Source organism: Anolis sagrei, chromosome 9, assembly GCF_037176765.1.
Source record: "Anolis sagrei isolate rAnoSag1 chromosome 9, rAnoSag1.mat, whole genome shotgun sequence".
Lineage (NCBI taxonomy): Eukaryota > Metazoa > Chordata > Lepidosauria > Squamata > Dactyloidae > Anolis > Anolis sagrei.
In genome coordinates, this window is record NC_090029.1 from 219466 (window position 1) to 235024 (window position 15559).

The window sequence follows — 15559 nt, forward strand, 5'->3', positions numbered from 1 at the left end:
AAGGAATCCCTGCCGCTCTCCACAAGGAAAGAAGAGAACCTCGTTTTCTTCTTCATTAAGAGCAACTTGCATTCTCCATGACCTCCCTGGCGAGAAAGATCTCCACAGCAACAGCTCCTAATAGACTCCTGACAAGCAGCATTTCCTCTGCCAACAACCGGACCAAGACACAATTTCTTCTTCGTCCCATCCCTCGTTCCTTCCATCCTTCATTCTTCCCCCTCTTTCTTTCTTTCTTTCTTTCTTTCTTTCTTTCTTTCTTTCTTTCTTTCCTTCCTTCCTTCCTTCCTTCCTTCCTTCCTTCCTTCCTTCCTTCCTTCTTTCTTTCCCTCTCCCTCAATCTCCCCTCGCCTTCTTTCTTTCCACTTCCTTTCCTCCTCCATTCTCCTTTCCTTCCGTCTTCCTCCTTACTTCCTTCTCCTTTGTTTCTTTCCACTTCTTTCTTTTATTCTTTCTTTCTTTTTCCCTCCTTTCCTTTCTTCCTTACCCTTCCTTCCTTCCCCTTTCCTTCCTTCTCCCCTTCCTTCCTTGCTTGCTTCCATCCTTATCTTTTCCTTCCTTCTCCTTTTTCTTCACTCCTTTTTTCCTTCCTTCCTTCCATCCATCCTTCCTTCCTCCTTTCCTCCTTTCCTCCTTTCCTTCCTTACCCTTTCCTTCCTTCTCCCCTTGCTTGCTTGCTTCCTTAACTTTTCCTTCGTTCTCCTTTTTCTTCACTCCTTTTTTCCTTCCCTCCTTCCTTCCTTCCTTCCTTCCCTCCTTTCCTCCTTTCCTTCCTTACCCTTTCCTTCCTTCTCCCCTTCCTTGCTTGCTTGCTTCCTTATCTTTTTCTTCCTTCTCCTTTTTCTTCACTCCTTTTTTCCTTCCTTTTTTCCTTCCTTCCTTCCTCCTTCCCTCCTTGTCTCCTTTCCTTCCTTCCTTACTCTTTCTTTCCTTCTCCCCTTCTTTCCTTCTCCTTCCCTTATCTTTTCCTTCCTTCTCCTTCACTCCTTTTTACTTTCTTCCTTCCTCCTTTCTTCCTCCTTCCCTCCTTTTCTTCCTTACCCCTTCCCTCCTTTTCCTTCTTCTTCCCTCCTTTCTTTCACCTCCTTCCCACCCATTATCCTTCCTTCCTTCCTTCTCATTCTCCTTCTTCCCTCCTTTCTTTCCTTCCACCTCCCTCCTTTGCCTCCCTCTTCCTTTCTTTCAATCCCTCTTCCTCCTTCAACCCCTTCATTCTTCTTTCTCCTCCCTTCCTCTTCCTTCCTTTCCCTCCCCTCCTCCTTTCTTCCTTCATTTTTTCTGCAGACTCAAGCTGTTCCGCAACTTCAGTGACACTCCGGGATATCACAGCAATGTTGGCAGCCCTCCACCAATATTACACTTTTGTTGGCAACAGAAATTAATGTGATCTCGCCTTCCCTTGGCCGCCTTGGCCTCCCGACAAGGCCCTTCTCTCTTGGCCAGAGACACTTTTAACTCCTTATTTGCCACATCCTCCCTGGAAACCAATACTTTGCTGGGATAGAGGATTCTTTGGGGCTCCCTTCAAACCAGAAGACGGGAAGGCTTTAGAACTGAGCTGGCATTGCCCTCTTCATTGGCCTGCATTAATTAAGCTTTCTCTTGATGGCACCCTCCTCATCAGGACAGACGGACAAACAAAGACCACCAGCAAAGACCACCAGCATTGAAGCGATGGTCCTCCGCCACCAACTCTGCTGGACCGGCCACGTTGTCCGGGTGCCCGACCACCGCCTCCCAAAGCAGTTGCTCTACTCCGAACTCAAGAATGGAAAACAGAGTGTTCGTGGACAGGAAAAGAGATTGAAAGATGGGCTCAAAGCCAACCTTAAAAACTCTGGCATAGACACTGAGAACTGGGAAGCCCTGGCCCTTGAGTGCTCCAGCTGGAGGTCAGCTGTGACCAGCAGTGCTGCAGAATTTGAAGAGGCACGATGGAGAGCGAAAGGGAGAAGCGTGCCAAGAGGAAGAAGGCGCGTCAAGCCAACCCCGACCGAGACCGCCTTCCACCTGGAAACCAATGCCCTCACTACGGAAGAAGATGCAGGTCAAGAAGAGGGCTCCACAGCCACATACGGACCCACAAGAATATTGGAAGACAATCATCCTCAGAAAATGAGGGATCGCCTAAGAAAGTAAGAAGAAGAAGACATCAGGACACCGGAGAAGTGGCTGCTCACAGTCGTGGCAAAATGGGGCTGGACCGGATGGACGTTGGGATCCCTGTTTACTTTCACAATATTTTTTAGAAAGTGACAATCAATGGCATTGCTTTAGTGTTATTGCAATGGACAATCATTTGACAGTTTCATCTATGCTGATGATCGTGCCATCACCACCCAAGCAGAGAGCTTTGAAATGCTTGGACAGAAGCTCTCTGAAGCTTTAGGTGCTCTTACTGCCAATTGTCAGGATTATTTAGTTATGCATGTGTGTTTTTCAATGTGTTTCTATGTAATTCAAGATGGATTGAGATGTATTTCAAGATGGATTCTATTCTGCTCTTTTGTGTATTCTCTGAAGCAGAGAAAATGTAACCTTTACAGAAATGAGATAACGTGTTCTTTGGCTGGGAAGAAGAGGGAGGATCAGCCAAAAGTCAGATAAGCAGATGTTCAGAAACTGTTGTTTTGTGCTGTAGTTCCTGATTGTAGCTCGCTGTGTGAAGACGTGTCTTATATGTACTTAGTAAAACTTCTTTTGCAACTGTAAGAATGCAGAGTCCTGCCACAGGGAGGAGGGAGCAAGCTTGTTCTCTGCTTCCATGGAGGTTATTGTTTATTGTTGTCTTGTTGTTGTGTTTTATTGATGTATTTGGGCTCGGCCTCTTGTAAGCCGCACTGAGTCCTGCGGGAGATGGTAGCGGGGTATAAATAAAACATTATTATTATTATTAATTATTATTATCAGGATACAAAACAATGGCTTCAAACTACAAGAAAGGAGATTCCACCTGAACATGAGGAAGAACTTCCTGACTGTGAGAGCCGTTCAGCAGTGGAACTCTCTGCCCCGGAGTGTGGTGGAAGCTCCTTCTTTGGAAGCTTTTAAGCAGAGCCTGGATGGCCATCTGTCAGGGGTGCTTTGAATGCAATATTCCTGCTTCTTGGCAGAATGGGGTTGGACTGGATGATGGCCCAGGAGGTCTCTTCCAACTCTTTGATTCGAGGAGTCTATGATTCTATGAACTACAATTCCCAAACTCAAGGTCAATGTCCACCAAACCTTTCCAGTATTTGCTATTGGTCGTGGGAGTTTCGTATGCCAAGTTTGGTTCAATTCCATCATTGGTGGAGTTCAGAATGTTCTTTAATTGAAGACGGACTATAAATCTCAGCAACTACAACTCCCAAATGGCAAAATCAATTCCAACCCCACCAGTATTCCAATTCGGGCGTATCCGGTATTTGTGCCAAATTTGGTCCAGTGAATGAAAATACATCCTGCATATCAGATATTTATTTTTTGATTCATATCAGTTGCAAAATGACCGTTGTGAAGTAGCAACCAAAATAATGATATGGTTGGGGGTCACCACAACATGAGGAAGTGTATTGAGGGGTCGTGGCAGTTGGAAGGGTCTAAATGGTCCCGTTCTGCTTTGGCCATCCCTCACCTGGAATAACACTGTGTTCTGATTTGGGTCCTTTGAATGGCTACAGATGTATTGCAGCCCAAGAGCCATCCTGCAGAACAGAGCGGAGTGCGCCTGGGACCGTGGCTGGCGTCAATGAAGTCCTCCCCCAAATTAGATTTGCCCCATTTGAGGCCCTGACCCTGAGAGGATCCAGAGCCGGCCTTTCTCAATCATTCCTGGCAGAGGCAGGTAGAGGAGTCCATCGAGCGCTGCTTTATTTCACTTAAGCAGCGGCCGTAATGGAATTAGCGGGATGGGATGAAGCCGGACGACTGGTTTCGGAGCCCGGCGTCCTTTCGCCCGACGTTAATCAAATTACAAACGCTAATGCCATTAGCGCTCTTGCAATGATCCAAATTGCATTGCTCAGCTTGGAACAACAACGATCAGCTCAGCCAGGCAAGTGGCTCCTGCCTGCGGGGAACGGTCTCCACCCCCATTTCCCTTCCGGGTTGGAGACAGAAATGGAAGGTAGAAGAAGAATATTGGAGAAAGACAAAACAATCACACTGTGGGGTTAATGCAGTTTGGCACCACTTCCTTTACTGTGGGTCAATGCTATGGAATGGAGCCACAGTGGCGCAATGGGTTAAACCAGTGTTTCTCAACCTGGGGGTTAGGACCCCTGAGGGGGTCGTGAGGGAGTGTCAAAGGGGTCGCCAAAGACCATCAGAAAACATAGTATTTTCTGTTGGTCATTGGGATTTTGTGTTAGTAGTTTGAACCAATTCTATTGTTGGTGGGGTTCAGAATGCTCTTTGATTGTAGGTGAACTATAACTCCCAGCAACTACAACTCCCAAATGTCAAGGTCTATTTCCCCCAAACTCCACCAGTGTTCACATTTGGGCATATTGAGTATTCGTGCTAAGTTTGGTCCAGATCCACCATTGCATGAATCCACAGCAATCCTCTGGATATAGGTGAACTACAACTCGTAAACTCAAGGTCAATGCCCACAAAACCCTTCCAGGGTTTTCTGTTGGTCATGGGAGTTCTGTGTGCCAAGTTTGGTTTAAGTCCCTCATTGGTGGAGTTCAGAATGCTCTTTGATTGTAGGTGAACTATACATCCCAGCAACTGCAACTTCCAAATTACAAAATGAATCCTCTCTCAACCCCACTAGCATTCACATTTGGGCATATTGGGTATTTGTGCTCAATTTAGTCCAGTGAATGAAAATACGTCCTGCATATCGGATATTTACATTACGATTTATAACCGTACTAAAACGACAGGTATGAAGTAGCAACAAAAACAATATTATGGTTGGGGGTCACCACAACATATGGAACTGCATTAAGGGGTCACGGCATTAGCAAGGTTGAGAACCACTGGGTTAAACTCTTGTGCCGGATGAACTGCTGACCCGAAGACCTGAAGGTAGGCAGTTTGAACCCAAGAGACAGGAAGAGCTCCCGTCTGTTGGCTCCAGCTTCCCATGCAGGGGCATGAGAGAAATCTCCCACAGGGTGGTGACACACTCGGGCATCTCCTTGGGTAACATCTCCGTAGACGGCTGATTCTCTCACACCAGAAGCAACTTGCAGTATATTCTTAATTCATAGAATCCTAGAATCCTAGAGTTGGAAGAGACCTCGTGGGCCATCATCCAGTCCAACCCCATTCTGCCAAGAAGCAGGAATATTTCATTCAAAGCACCCTTGACAGATGGCCATCCAGCCTCTGTTTCAAAGCTTCCAAAGAAGGAGCCTCCGGCACAAATCTCTTCTAACTCAGTTTAAAAAATGCTATGGAATCATGGTAGTTGTAGTTTTTCAAGGTCTTTAGTCTTCCTGGCCAAAGAGTGGCACACAGTTCTCCCATGACCAATGGAAAATGCTGGAAGGGTTTGGTGGGCAATGTCCTTTGGCTTTGGAGTTGTAGTTCACTTACATCCAGAGAGCACTGTGGACTCAAACAATGATGGATCGGGACCAAACTCTACACAAATACTCAATACGCCCAAATGTGAACACTGGTGGAGTTTGGGGAAAACAGAGTCTTGACATTTGGGAGTTGTGGTTGCTGGGATTTGTAGTTCCCCTGCAATCACAGAGCATTCTGAACCCCACCAACGATAGAATTGGGCCAAAACTCCCACACAGAACCCCCATGTGGGCCACAGCAACGCATGGCAGGGGACGGCTAGTCTATATAAATAAAAATGTAATGTTCGTTTGTGAGATTAACAGAACTCAAAAACCACTGGGCGAATGGACACCAAATTTGGACACAAGACACCTCTCAGGCCAACGAGTGACCATCACTCATACAAACACTGGAAAACACAGCAGAAGGGACTTAAAAAGCCAAAAAACAAAACAAAAAATGCATTACAACACATGCGCAAAACCACATATATACACAAACACACATATATACACATATACACAAACATATACACACACAAAACAGACTGGGCCACACCAATGTGTCGCAGGGGACGGCTCAAAAAGTAAAGGTAAAGATTTTCCCCTGACATAAAGTCCAGTCGTGTCCGACTCTAGGGGTGGTGCCTATCTCCATATCTTGGCCAAAGAGCCGGCGTTGTCCATAGACACCTCCAAGGTCATATGGCCGGCATGACTGCATGGAGAACCCTTGCCTTCATCTACTCACATTTGCATGTTTTCAAATTGCTAGGTTGGCAGAAGCTGGGGCTGATAGCAGAAGCTCACGCCACTCCCCGGATTCAAACCTGCAACCTTTCGGTCAACAAGCTCAGCAGCTCAGCGCTTTAAGCCACCTTATATTATATTTAACATAACAAGGGTTTATAGTTCAGGAATGTTTGCCCACCTTCTTCTCCGGCCTTGGCGGAGTCCACTTCCACGGTCACCTTCTCGTCCCACGTGGGAGAGTGCGAGGGCTCTGTGGCCGTGTGCGTCGTCCCTTGCGCTGGCTGCTTGTTCTCTTCATCCGAGATGGTTTTGCTAGGAAAGGAGACACAAAGGAAACGTGAGTCCCACAAACCACTTGCGTCCAGGCTCTCTGCAGGACCGTATTAACCCATATGGCCCGGCTGGGCTTTGGTGCATCTCTCCTGCAGAATGAATAGGGTTCAGTCCAGGCCTGGGCAAACTTCGGCCCTCCCTCCAGGTATTTTGGACTTCAGCTTCCATAATTCCCAACAGCCTATTGGCTGTTAGGAATGGTGGGAGTTGAAGTCCAAAACACCTGGTTGGATACCATTTGAACCTTGGAGATTCCCAGGTTCCCAGGCCTGGCTTTGACTCCTGCGCAACAACAGAACGCATTACACCATGCAACACAATTTGAAAAATTTTCTGTTCCTGGTTTGAAAGTGTTATTTCCTATTTAGTTGTGTGATACTTACTTTGGAAGTTGCTGTAATTGTGCTTATTGCTGTTTTATATTGTTATGTATTCACATGTTTTATGTAATTGTGATGTTGTTCAGTGCTTTGTCGAAGGCATTCATGGCCGGAATCACTGGGTTGTTGGACGTTTTTTTCGGGCTCTATGGCCATGGTCTAGAGGCATTCTCTCCTGACGTTTCGCCTGCATCTATGGCAAGCATCCTCAGAGGTTGTGAGGACTCTTTCTAGCCCCTCTCCCTTGACCTTTTGATGGAAAGTACCTTCTTGTACCTGCAGACTTTGCGTTTAACCACAACCTTTGGCTTAACCACAACACAACTACTTCCTATGTGTGGGTTGTTGTTGTTTTTTCGGGCTCTATGGCCATGGTCTAGAGGCATTCTCTCCTGACGTTTCGCCTGCATCTATGGCAAGCATCCTCAGAGGTAGTGAGGTCTCTTTCTAGCCCCTCTCCCTTGACCTTTTGATGGAAAGTACCTTCTTGTACCTGCAGACTTTGCGTTTAACCACAACCTTTGGCTTAACCACAACACAACTACTTCCTATGTGTGGGTTGTTGTTGTTTTTTCGGGCTCTATGGCCATGGTCTAGAGGCATTCTCTCCTGACGTTTCGCCTGCATCTATGGCAAGCATCCTCAGAGGTTGTGAGGACTCTTTCTAGCCCCTCTCCCTTGGCCTTTTGATGGAAAGTACCTTCTTGTACCTGCAGACTTTGTGTTTAACCACAACCTTTGGCTTAACCACAACACAACTACTTCCTATGTGTGGGTTGTTGTTGTTTTTTCGGGCTCTATGGCCATGGTATAGAGGCATTCTCTCCTGACGTTTCGCCTGCATCTATGGCAAGCATCCTCAGAGGTAGTGAGGTGTGTTGGAACTAAAAAAAATGGGTTTATACAGGGTTAGTCAAAATGCATAGGCCAATAAGCCATTCAATTGAATGGCTTATTGGCCTATGCATTTTGACTAACCCTGTATATCTGTGGAATGACCGGGGTGGGGCAAAGGACTCTTGTCTGCTGGAGCTAGGGGTGAATGTTCCAACTGACCACCTTGATTAGCATTTGATGACCTGGCAGTGCCTGGAGAAATCTTTTGTTAAGAGGTGATTAGATGTCCTTGTTTGTTTCCTCTGTGTTGTTGGCTGCTCTAATTTTAGAGTTTTTTTTAATACTGGGAGCCAGATTTCGTTCATTTTCATGGTTTCCTCCTTTCTGTTGAAATTGTGATGTTGTTTATTATTTGCATTTTCAGTTTGCATTTTCAGTTTTACTCTGTTGTAATTTGTTGTTTGGGCTTGGCCTCATGTAAGCCGCTTTGAGTCCCCATCGGGGAGATGGTGGCGGGGTATAAATAAAGATGATGATGATGATGATGATGATGATGATGATTGTTGTTGTTGTTGTTATTCTACTCCAGAAACTTCATTTTTGTGGCTGCCACAAACTATGTTGAATCCTAGAATCCTAGATTTGGAAGAGTCCTCCTGGGCCATCATCCAGTCCAACCCCATTCTGCCAAGAAGCAGGAAAATCGCATTCAAAGCACCCCCGACAGATGGCCATCCAGGATGTGCTTAAAAGCTTCCAAAGAAGGAGCCTCAACCACACTCCTTCCGGGGCAGAGAGTTCCACTGCTGAACAGCTCTCACAGTCAGGAAGTTATAGAATCCTAGAGTGGGAAGAGACCTCCTGGGCCATCATCCAGTCCAACCCCATTCTGCCAAGAAGCAGGAATATTGCATTCAAAGCACCCCCGACAGATGGCCATCCAGCCCCTGTTTCAAAGCTTCCAAAGAAGGAGCCTCCACCACACTCCCTCCGGGGAACACAGAGAGTTCCACTGCTGAACAGCTCTCGCAGTCAGGAAGTTCTTCCTCATGTTCAGGTGGAATCTCCTCTCTTGTAGTTTGAAGCCATTGTTCCCTTCTGTCCTAGTCTCCAGGGAGGCAGGAAGGAAGCTTCCTCCCTCTTCCTCCCTGTGGCTTCCTCTCACATATTTATACATGGCCCTCATCATGTCTCATCCATCTCTTCTTCAGGGTAAACATGCCCAGCTCCTTAAGCCGCTCCTCATAGGGCTTGTTCTCCAGACCCTTGATCTGCTCCCTCCTCCCCCCTGTGGCTTCCTCTCACATATTTATACATGGCTATCATGCCTCCCCTCAGCCTTCTCTTCTTCAGGCTAAACATGCCCAGCTCCTTAAGCCGCTCTTCATGGGGCTTGTTCTCCAGACCTTTGATCATTTGAGTCGCCCTCCTCTGGACACATTCCAGCTTAGAGTCAAGATCTCTCTTGAATTGTGGTGCCCTGAATTGGACACAATATTCCAGGTTGTGTGGTCTAACCAAGGCGGAAGAGAGCATGGGGAGCAGGACTTCCCTGGATATCTAGACACTAGGCTCCTTATTATTTTTCTACTCCAGAAACCTCATTTTTGTGGCTGCCACAAACTATGTTGAATTGGTTGAGACTTGAGGAGAGATTCATTGCTGCAGGATGCCCCACAAAAACAAAGTTTGTGCACTTTAATAAACTTTCCCCATGTTCTTGATGACAGAACCAATTAGGAAACGGCCTTTGTTACCCAGGAACGAAAATCATGTTACATAGTGTGATAAATCCCTGGACCTGATGAGGCAACAACAAGGTGAGAAGCGGAGGGAGGAACAAGAAGGGGAACAAAGGTGACTTTTGAGAGGTCCTTTGCGCCACTCAGGGTTTCATTAAGGCGGCTTAAGGGTCTTGGGTTGGGGAAAAAGGAGCCTCTGTGTACACCCTTCCAAAGAGCCACGGGTTTAGCTGGGCAAGGGTTGCGATTTAGTGGGATTATGTCCTTGTTGAGTAATAGATTGTATAAGGGGCAAGGTGAAGCCCAGCGTGGGACCTCGCTTTGGGTTTTGGCCAATAATCAGGGAGAGAACATTCTCTTCTGGCTTGAACGTATCTCCCTCTACGTTCCACCTCGTAGTTTAAGATCTTCTGGGGAGGCCCTGCTCTCGATCCCACCAGCCTGGTGGGGACGAGAGACAGGGCCTTCTCAGTGGTGACCCCTTGCTTAAAATTATTATTGCTACTTCCTAATTGTAATTGTGTTACTGTTATGAATCATAATGTAAAAATATGAAATGCAGGATGTATTTTCATTCACTGGGCCAAATTTGGCACAAATACCCAACAACAGCGCTCCATGCCGTCATATCAGCCGCATGACCTTGGAGGTGTCTATGGACAACACCGGCTCTTTGGCCCAGAAATTGAGCACCAGCTCCCAGAGTTGGACTCGACTGGACTTCATGCCCTTACGTTACCCAATATGCCCAAATTTGAATACTGGTGGGGTTGGAGGGAAAACTGATTATGTCATTTGGGAGTTGTAGTTGCTGGGATTTATAGTTCACCTACAATTAAAGAGCATTCTGAACTCCACCAAGGATGGAATTGGACCAAACTTGGCACGCAGACCTCCCATGGCCAACAAAAATTACTGGAAGGGTTTGGTGGACATCAACCTTGAGTTTGGGAGTTGTAGTTCATGGACATCCAGAGAGCACTGTGGACTCAAACATTGACCAAACTTGGCACGAATATTCCATATGCCCAAATATGAGCACAGATGGAGTTTGGGGAAAATAGACCTTGTCCTCTGGGAATTGTGGTTGCTGGGATGTATAGTTCACTTAGGGGTCAAAAAGCACCCTGAACCCCACCAACAATAGAATTGGGCCAAGCCTCCCACACAGAACCCCCGTGTGGGCCACAGCAACGCGTGGCAGGGGACGGCTAGTAAATAATAATAAATACATTTTCCGATTCAAGTTTCGCTAATTATGCTGAGGCTCCAGAAGCTTGCTTGAAGAGCCATGTTTTCAGATTTTTTTTCGAAAGGTTAGGAGAGAGGGGGCCGATCTGATATCCCTGGGCAGGGAGTTCCACAGCTGAGGGGCCACCGCAGAGAAGGCCCTGTCTCTCGTCCCCACCAGACGTGCTTGCGAAGCAGGCGGGATCGAGAGTGGGGCCTCCTCCTCCGATGATCTCAAGTCCCTGGCGGCTTCATAGGGAGAGAGAAGCTGGGCTGGACTGACCTCAGGATCTCCAGGTTCACTTGGAGTCTCATTTTCCTTTTTCACTTCATTTCCCTCTGTTGATTCAACAGGAGCTTTGGAGATCTCTTCTTCTAGAGAGGTTACCATTTTTGCCAGGGATTCTACCTGCTCGTCCCTCAATTCATCTCCAGATTCTTCAAAGTTTGTGTCATCATCATCATCATCAGATCTTGGATCAAGTCTGCCTTCATCCACTTCAGCATCCGAAGCCGTGGTCAAATCAGCTTCCGCTTTGGGGGATTCTGGGGGTTTATCGTCTTAGTTGGCTCTTCAGCTGGGCACAAAGTGTCACTCCAACATTCTGCACAAACTTTGAAGAATCTGGAGATGAATTGAGGGATGAGCTGGTAGAATCCTGGGTGTGATGCTTGGGTGTGACCCTGGATTCATCGCTGAGCCTGGAGCCCCAGGTCTCGGCGGTGGCCAGGGGAGCATTCGCACAGCTCCGGCTCGTGCGCCAGCTGCGCCCGTACCTCGGGAAGTCTGACTTGGCCACGGTGGTCCACACTCTGGTCACATCCCGCATAGATTACTGCAACGCCCTCTACGTGGGGCTGCCCTTGAAGACTGCCCGGAAGCTTCAGATGGTCCAGCGTTCGGCAGCCAGGTTGCTAACAGGAGCGGCACTCAGGGAGCACACCACTCCTCTGCTGAGCCAGCTCCACTGGCTGCCAATCTGCTACCGGGCACAATTCAAGGTGCTAGTGTTAGCCTACAAAGCCCTAAACGGTTCCGGCCCCACTTACCTCTCCGAACGCATCTCCACCTATGAACCGACGCGGACACTAAGATCGTCCGGGGAGGCCCTGCTCTCGGTCCCGCCTGCATCACAGGCACGCTTGGCGGGGACGAGAGACAGGGCCTTCTCGGTGGTGGCCCCTTGGCTATGGAATGCCATTGACATCAGACAAGCTCCTTCGCTGCTGGCGTTTTGGAAGAAGGTTAAAACCTGGCTCTTTGAGCAAGCGTTTGGCTAATCATTGCAAATGAACATAGGAAGACGGTAAATCGAACATAGGAATGGCACAAGGACTATGAGAATGGATTTTGCTTTGTTATTGAGGCATCACGAATTGATAATAATTGTGTATTTTGTTATTGTGTACGATGTGTTTTAACTGTTATTGTTGTGATAATTTTCATTGTGTAAACCGCATTGAGTCGCCTAATTAGGCTGAGAAACGCGGTATAGAAATAAAGCAAATAAATAAATAAATAAATCCCTGGAAAAAAATAGTAACCTCTTGAGAAGAAGAGATCTCCAAAGCGCCTGTTGAATCAACAGAGGGAAATGAAGTGGAAAAGGAAAACGAGACTCCAAGTGAACCTGGAGATCCTGAGGTCAGTTTGGATAACAATGGGGCTGGAGAGAAACAGGAAGGAGCAATAAGCTGGGCCGAACCATTTAGGATCGCTACTTGAGTCCTGCTCAACCCAATGCCAGGGAACGTCTCTATTTTAGCTCCAGCGACAACCGCCTTTCAAATTTGGACTCTTCAATCGATCCATCTAATCAATTCCATCATTTGCACTTCATTCTCCACACTTCGTCCCCAGAGACAGGCCTCATTATGCGTGTTGCTCTCCGGTTCTATGAATACCTATTATCCACGTACCCAAAGACAAATTCCCCAAAGGAAGGAAGGAAGGAAGGAAGGAAAGAAGGAAGGAAGGAAGGAAGGAGGAGGGCAGGCGGCAGGGATGGAGGGAGGGAGAGAGAAAGAAAGAAAGAAAGAAAGAGAGAGGGGGAGGGAAGCGCGTGAAGGGCCTCCATCAAGGAGCGCCTGCAAATCACACCATTCAGCCGAGCTCAAGTGTTAATTGCCAAGCTGCTCACATTCGCAGAACTAGAGCTTTTCCATAATTATCGCATTTATGTTGGTTGGTATCTCCCCCCCCCCAACCCCCCACCCTCCCTTTGCACAGTATATAACAATGTCTGAAATGGGGCAATTACCGCCACCAAAGTAGATCGGAAATTATATCTTTCTTAGTAGGCGCTGCGTGGTTTGGAGAAGCGGGGCGCAGAAAGAAAGGGGGCTCGGCGGCCGACCCCTCCCCACGACAAGCCTGACAATGAGACCAAACACCCACCGTTGCTCGCTCGGGGTGTGTCTCGCCACAGGCCTTTTCCTTGGCTTTGGAGATCCCTGCCGAGGGAGGGCGCAACATCAGAAACAACCGAGAAAACGGCTTCTTTGGAAAGCAGCTCCACTGCCACCCCTTCCACTGCCAAACTACTCTTAGAGTAAACACATTCTCCCTTTCCTTGTAGTTTGTCAGGAAATTTGCAAATAGTGGAAAGTTTTTATTAATTATGACAATGCCTGGCTCGAGAGCAGGACGTGTGAAAAAGATCTTGGAGTCCTCGTGGAGAGGAAGGTGAACATGAGCCAGGAATGTGATGTGGCGGCAAAAAAAGCCAATGGGATGTTGGCCTCTATAGTGTCTAGAATCGAGGGAAGTCCTGCTCCCCGTGCTCTATTCCGCCTTGGTTAGACCACTTTACCTGGAATATTGTGTCCAGTTCTAGGCACCACAATTTAGTTGACATGCTGGAATGTGTCCACATCCAGAGGAGGGTGACTCAAATGATCAAGGGTCTGGAGAACAAGCCGTATGAGGAGCGGCTTAAGGAGCGGGGCATGTTTAGCCTGAAGAAGAGAAGGCTGAGAGGAAACATGTTGAGGGCCGTGTATAAATATGTGAGAGGAAGCCACAGTGAGGAGGGAGCAAGCTTCCTTTCTGCTTCCCTGGAGACTAGGACGCAACGGAGCAATGGCTTCAAACTACAAGAGAGGAGATTCCATCTGAACACAAGGAAGAACTTCCTGACTGTGAGAACCGTTCAGCAGTGGAACTCTCTGCCCCGGAGCGTGGTGGAGGCTCCTGTCAGGATTATTTAGTTATGTATGTGTGTTTTTCAATGTGCTTCTATGTAATTCAAGATGGATTAAGGTGTATTTCAAGATGGATTCTATTCTGTTCAATTGTGTATAAGAAAATACTGTGCTGAGGCTGTGATACTGTAACCTTGACAGAAATGAGATAACGTGTTCTCTGGCTGAGAAGAAGAGGGAGGAGCTGGTCTCACCCAGACGTCAGATAAGCAGATGTTCAGAGACTGTTGTTTTTGCCTTTGGAGTTCCTGTCTGTAGCTTGCTGTGAATAGACGTTACTAAGATGTACTTAGTAAAACGTAGTTTTCTGTTGTAACTGAAAGCTTGCAGAGTCCTCATTTTGAACACAGTGTCTGCTGATCTAGCAATCCTTCCGCTGGCAAACTTCAATTCTCTGGCAGCTCCTTCTTTGGAGGCTTTTAAACAGAGGCTGGATGGCCATCTGTCAGGGGTGATTTGAATGCAATATTCCTGCTTCTTGGCAGAATGAGGATGGACTGGATGACCCATGAGGTCTCCTCCAACTCTATGATTCTATGATTCTATGACTGTGAGAGCCGTTCAGCAGTGGAACTCTCTGCACTGGAGTGTGGTGCAGGCTCCTTCTTTGAAGGCTTTGAAACAGAGGCTGGGTGGCCATCTGTCAGGGGTGCTTTGAATGCAATATTCCTGTTTCTTGGCAGGATGGGGTTGAACTGGATGATGGCCCAGGAGGTCTCTTCCCACTCTAGGATTCTATGATTCTATGACATTTGGGAGTTATAGTTGGGATTTATAGTTCACTTATAATCAAAGAGCATTCTGAATCCCAGCAACAATAGAATTGGGCCAAACTTCCTAGACGGAACCCCCATGACCAACAGAAAATACTGTGTGTTCTCGTGGTCTATGGTGACCCCTCTGATTCCTCTTGGTGACCCTCCCAGGGGTCCCGACCCCCAGGTTGAGAAACACTGACCTAGATGGTTCATGGAGAGAGATGTCTTTGGGCAGGTAAGCTGGGCTGGAACCATTTAGGGCTTTAAAGGCTAAAGCCAGCACTCTACTATAACAACAACAACAACAACAACAACAACAAGGGAGTTGTAGTTTTACAAGGTATTTAACCTTCCAATTCAAACAAAGGCACCAACAAGACCAACCAAACCAGGTCCCATCTGGTAGTGTCAAGGCCACCCTGCTTTCCGCTTCCTGAGCAGAGGTTCTTCTGGCAGGTGGCGGAGCGGCCCCTTCCCCAGAAATGGACGAGAGCCCCTCCTGGAGATATTCCCAGCTGATGTCGAGGGGGGGGGGCTTTTCAGAACCTCTCTGGTTCCCTCCCTCGCCTCCCCAGGCGCTCTCTCCCCTCCCTGACTCCTCTCTTCTCCGAGAGACCAGCCGATGATGATGATGAAAATTTAATGACGGCTGCTCTCGAGGCCTTTCTTCGGTGGGGCCTCTTCTCCAGCCCCCCCCCCCCACTTGCCAACCACCACTGTGTCCCAATCACGGATGAAGAGTCTGCGTTAATGGAGCCTTGGGCTTGTGTTAATGGGGGAAAACCAGACTCCGATCTCCTCCTTCTTCTCCGTCC

At 47.6% G+C, this 15559-nt stretch overlaps 1 protein-coding gene across 1 annotated transcript in view; it reads right to left on the reverse strand.

Moving 5' to 3' along the window:
- CCDC33 (coiled-coil domain containing 33) overlaps nt 1–15559 on the reverse strand; it is a 183742-nt gene that overhangs the window by 99728 nt on the left and 68455 nt on the right. The window contains exon 5 of the mRNA XM_067471185.1: nt 6439–6572. Coding sequence (XP_067327286.1) covers nt 6439–6572 — 134 coding nt within the window. The remainder of the gene's footprint in view (nt 1–6438; nt 6573–15559) is intronic.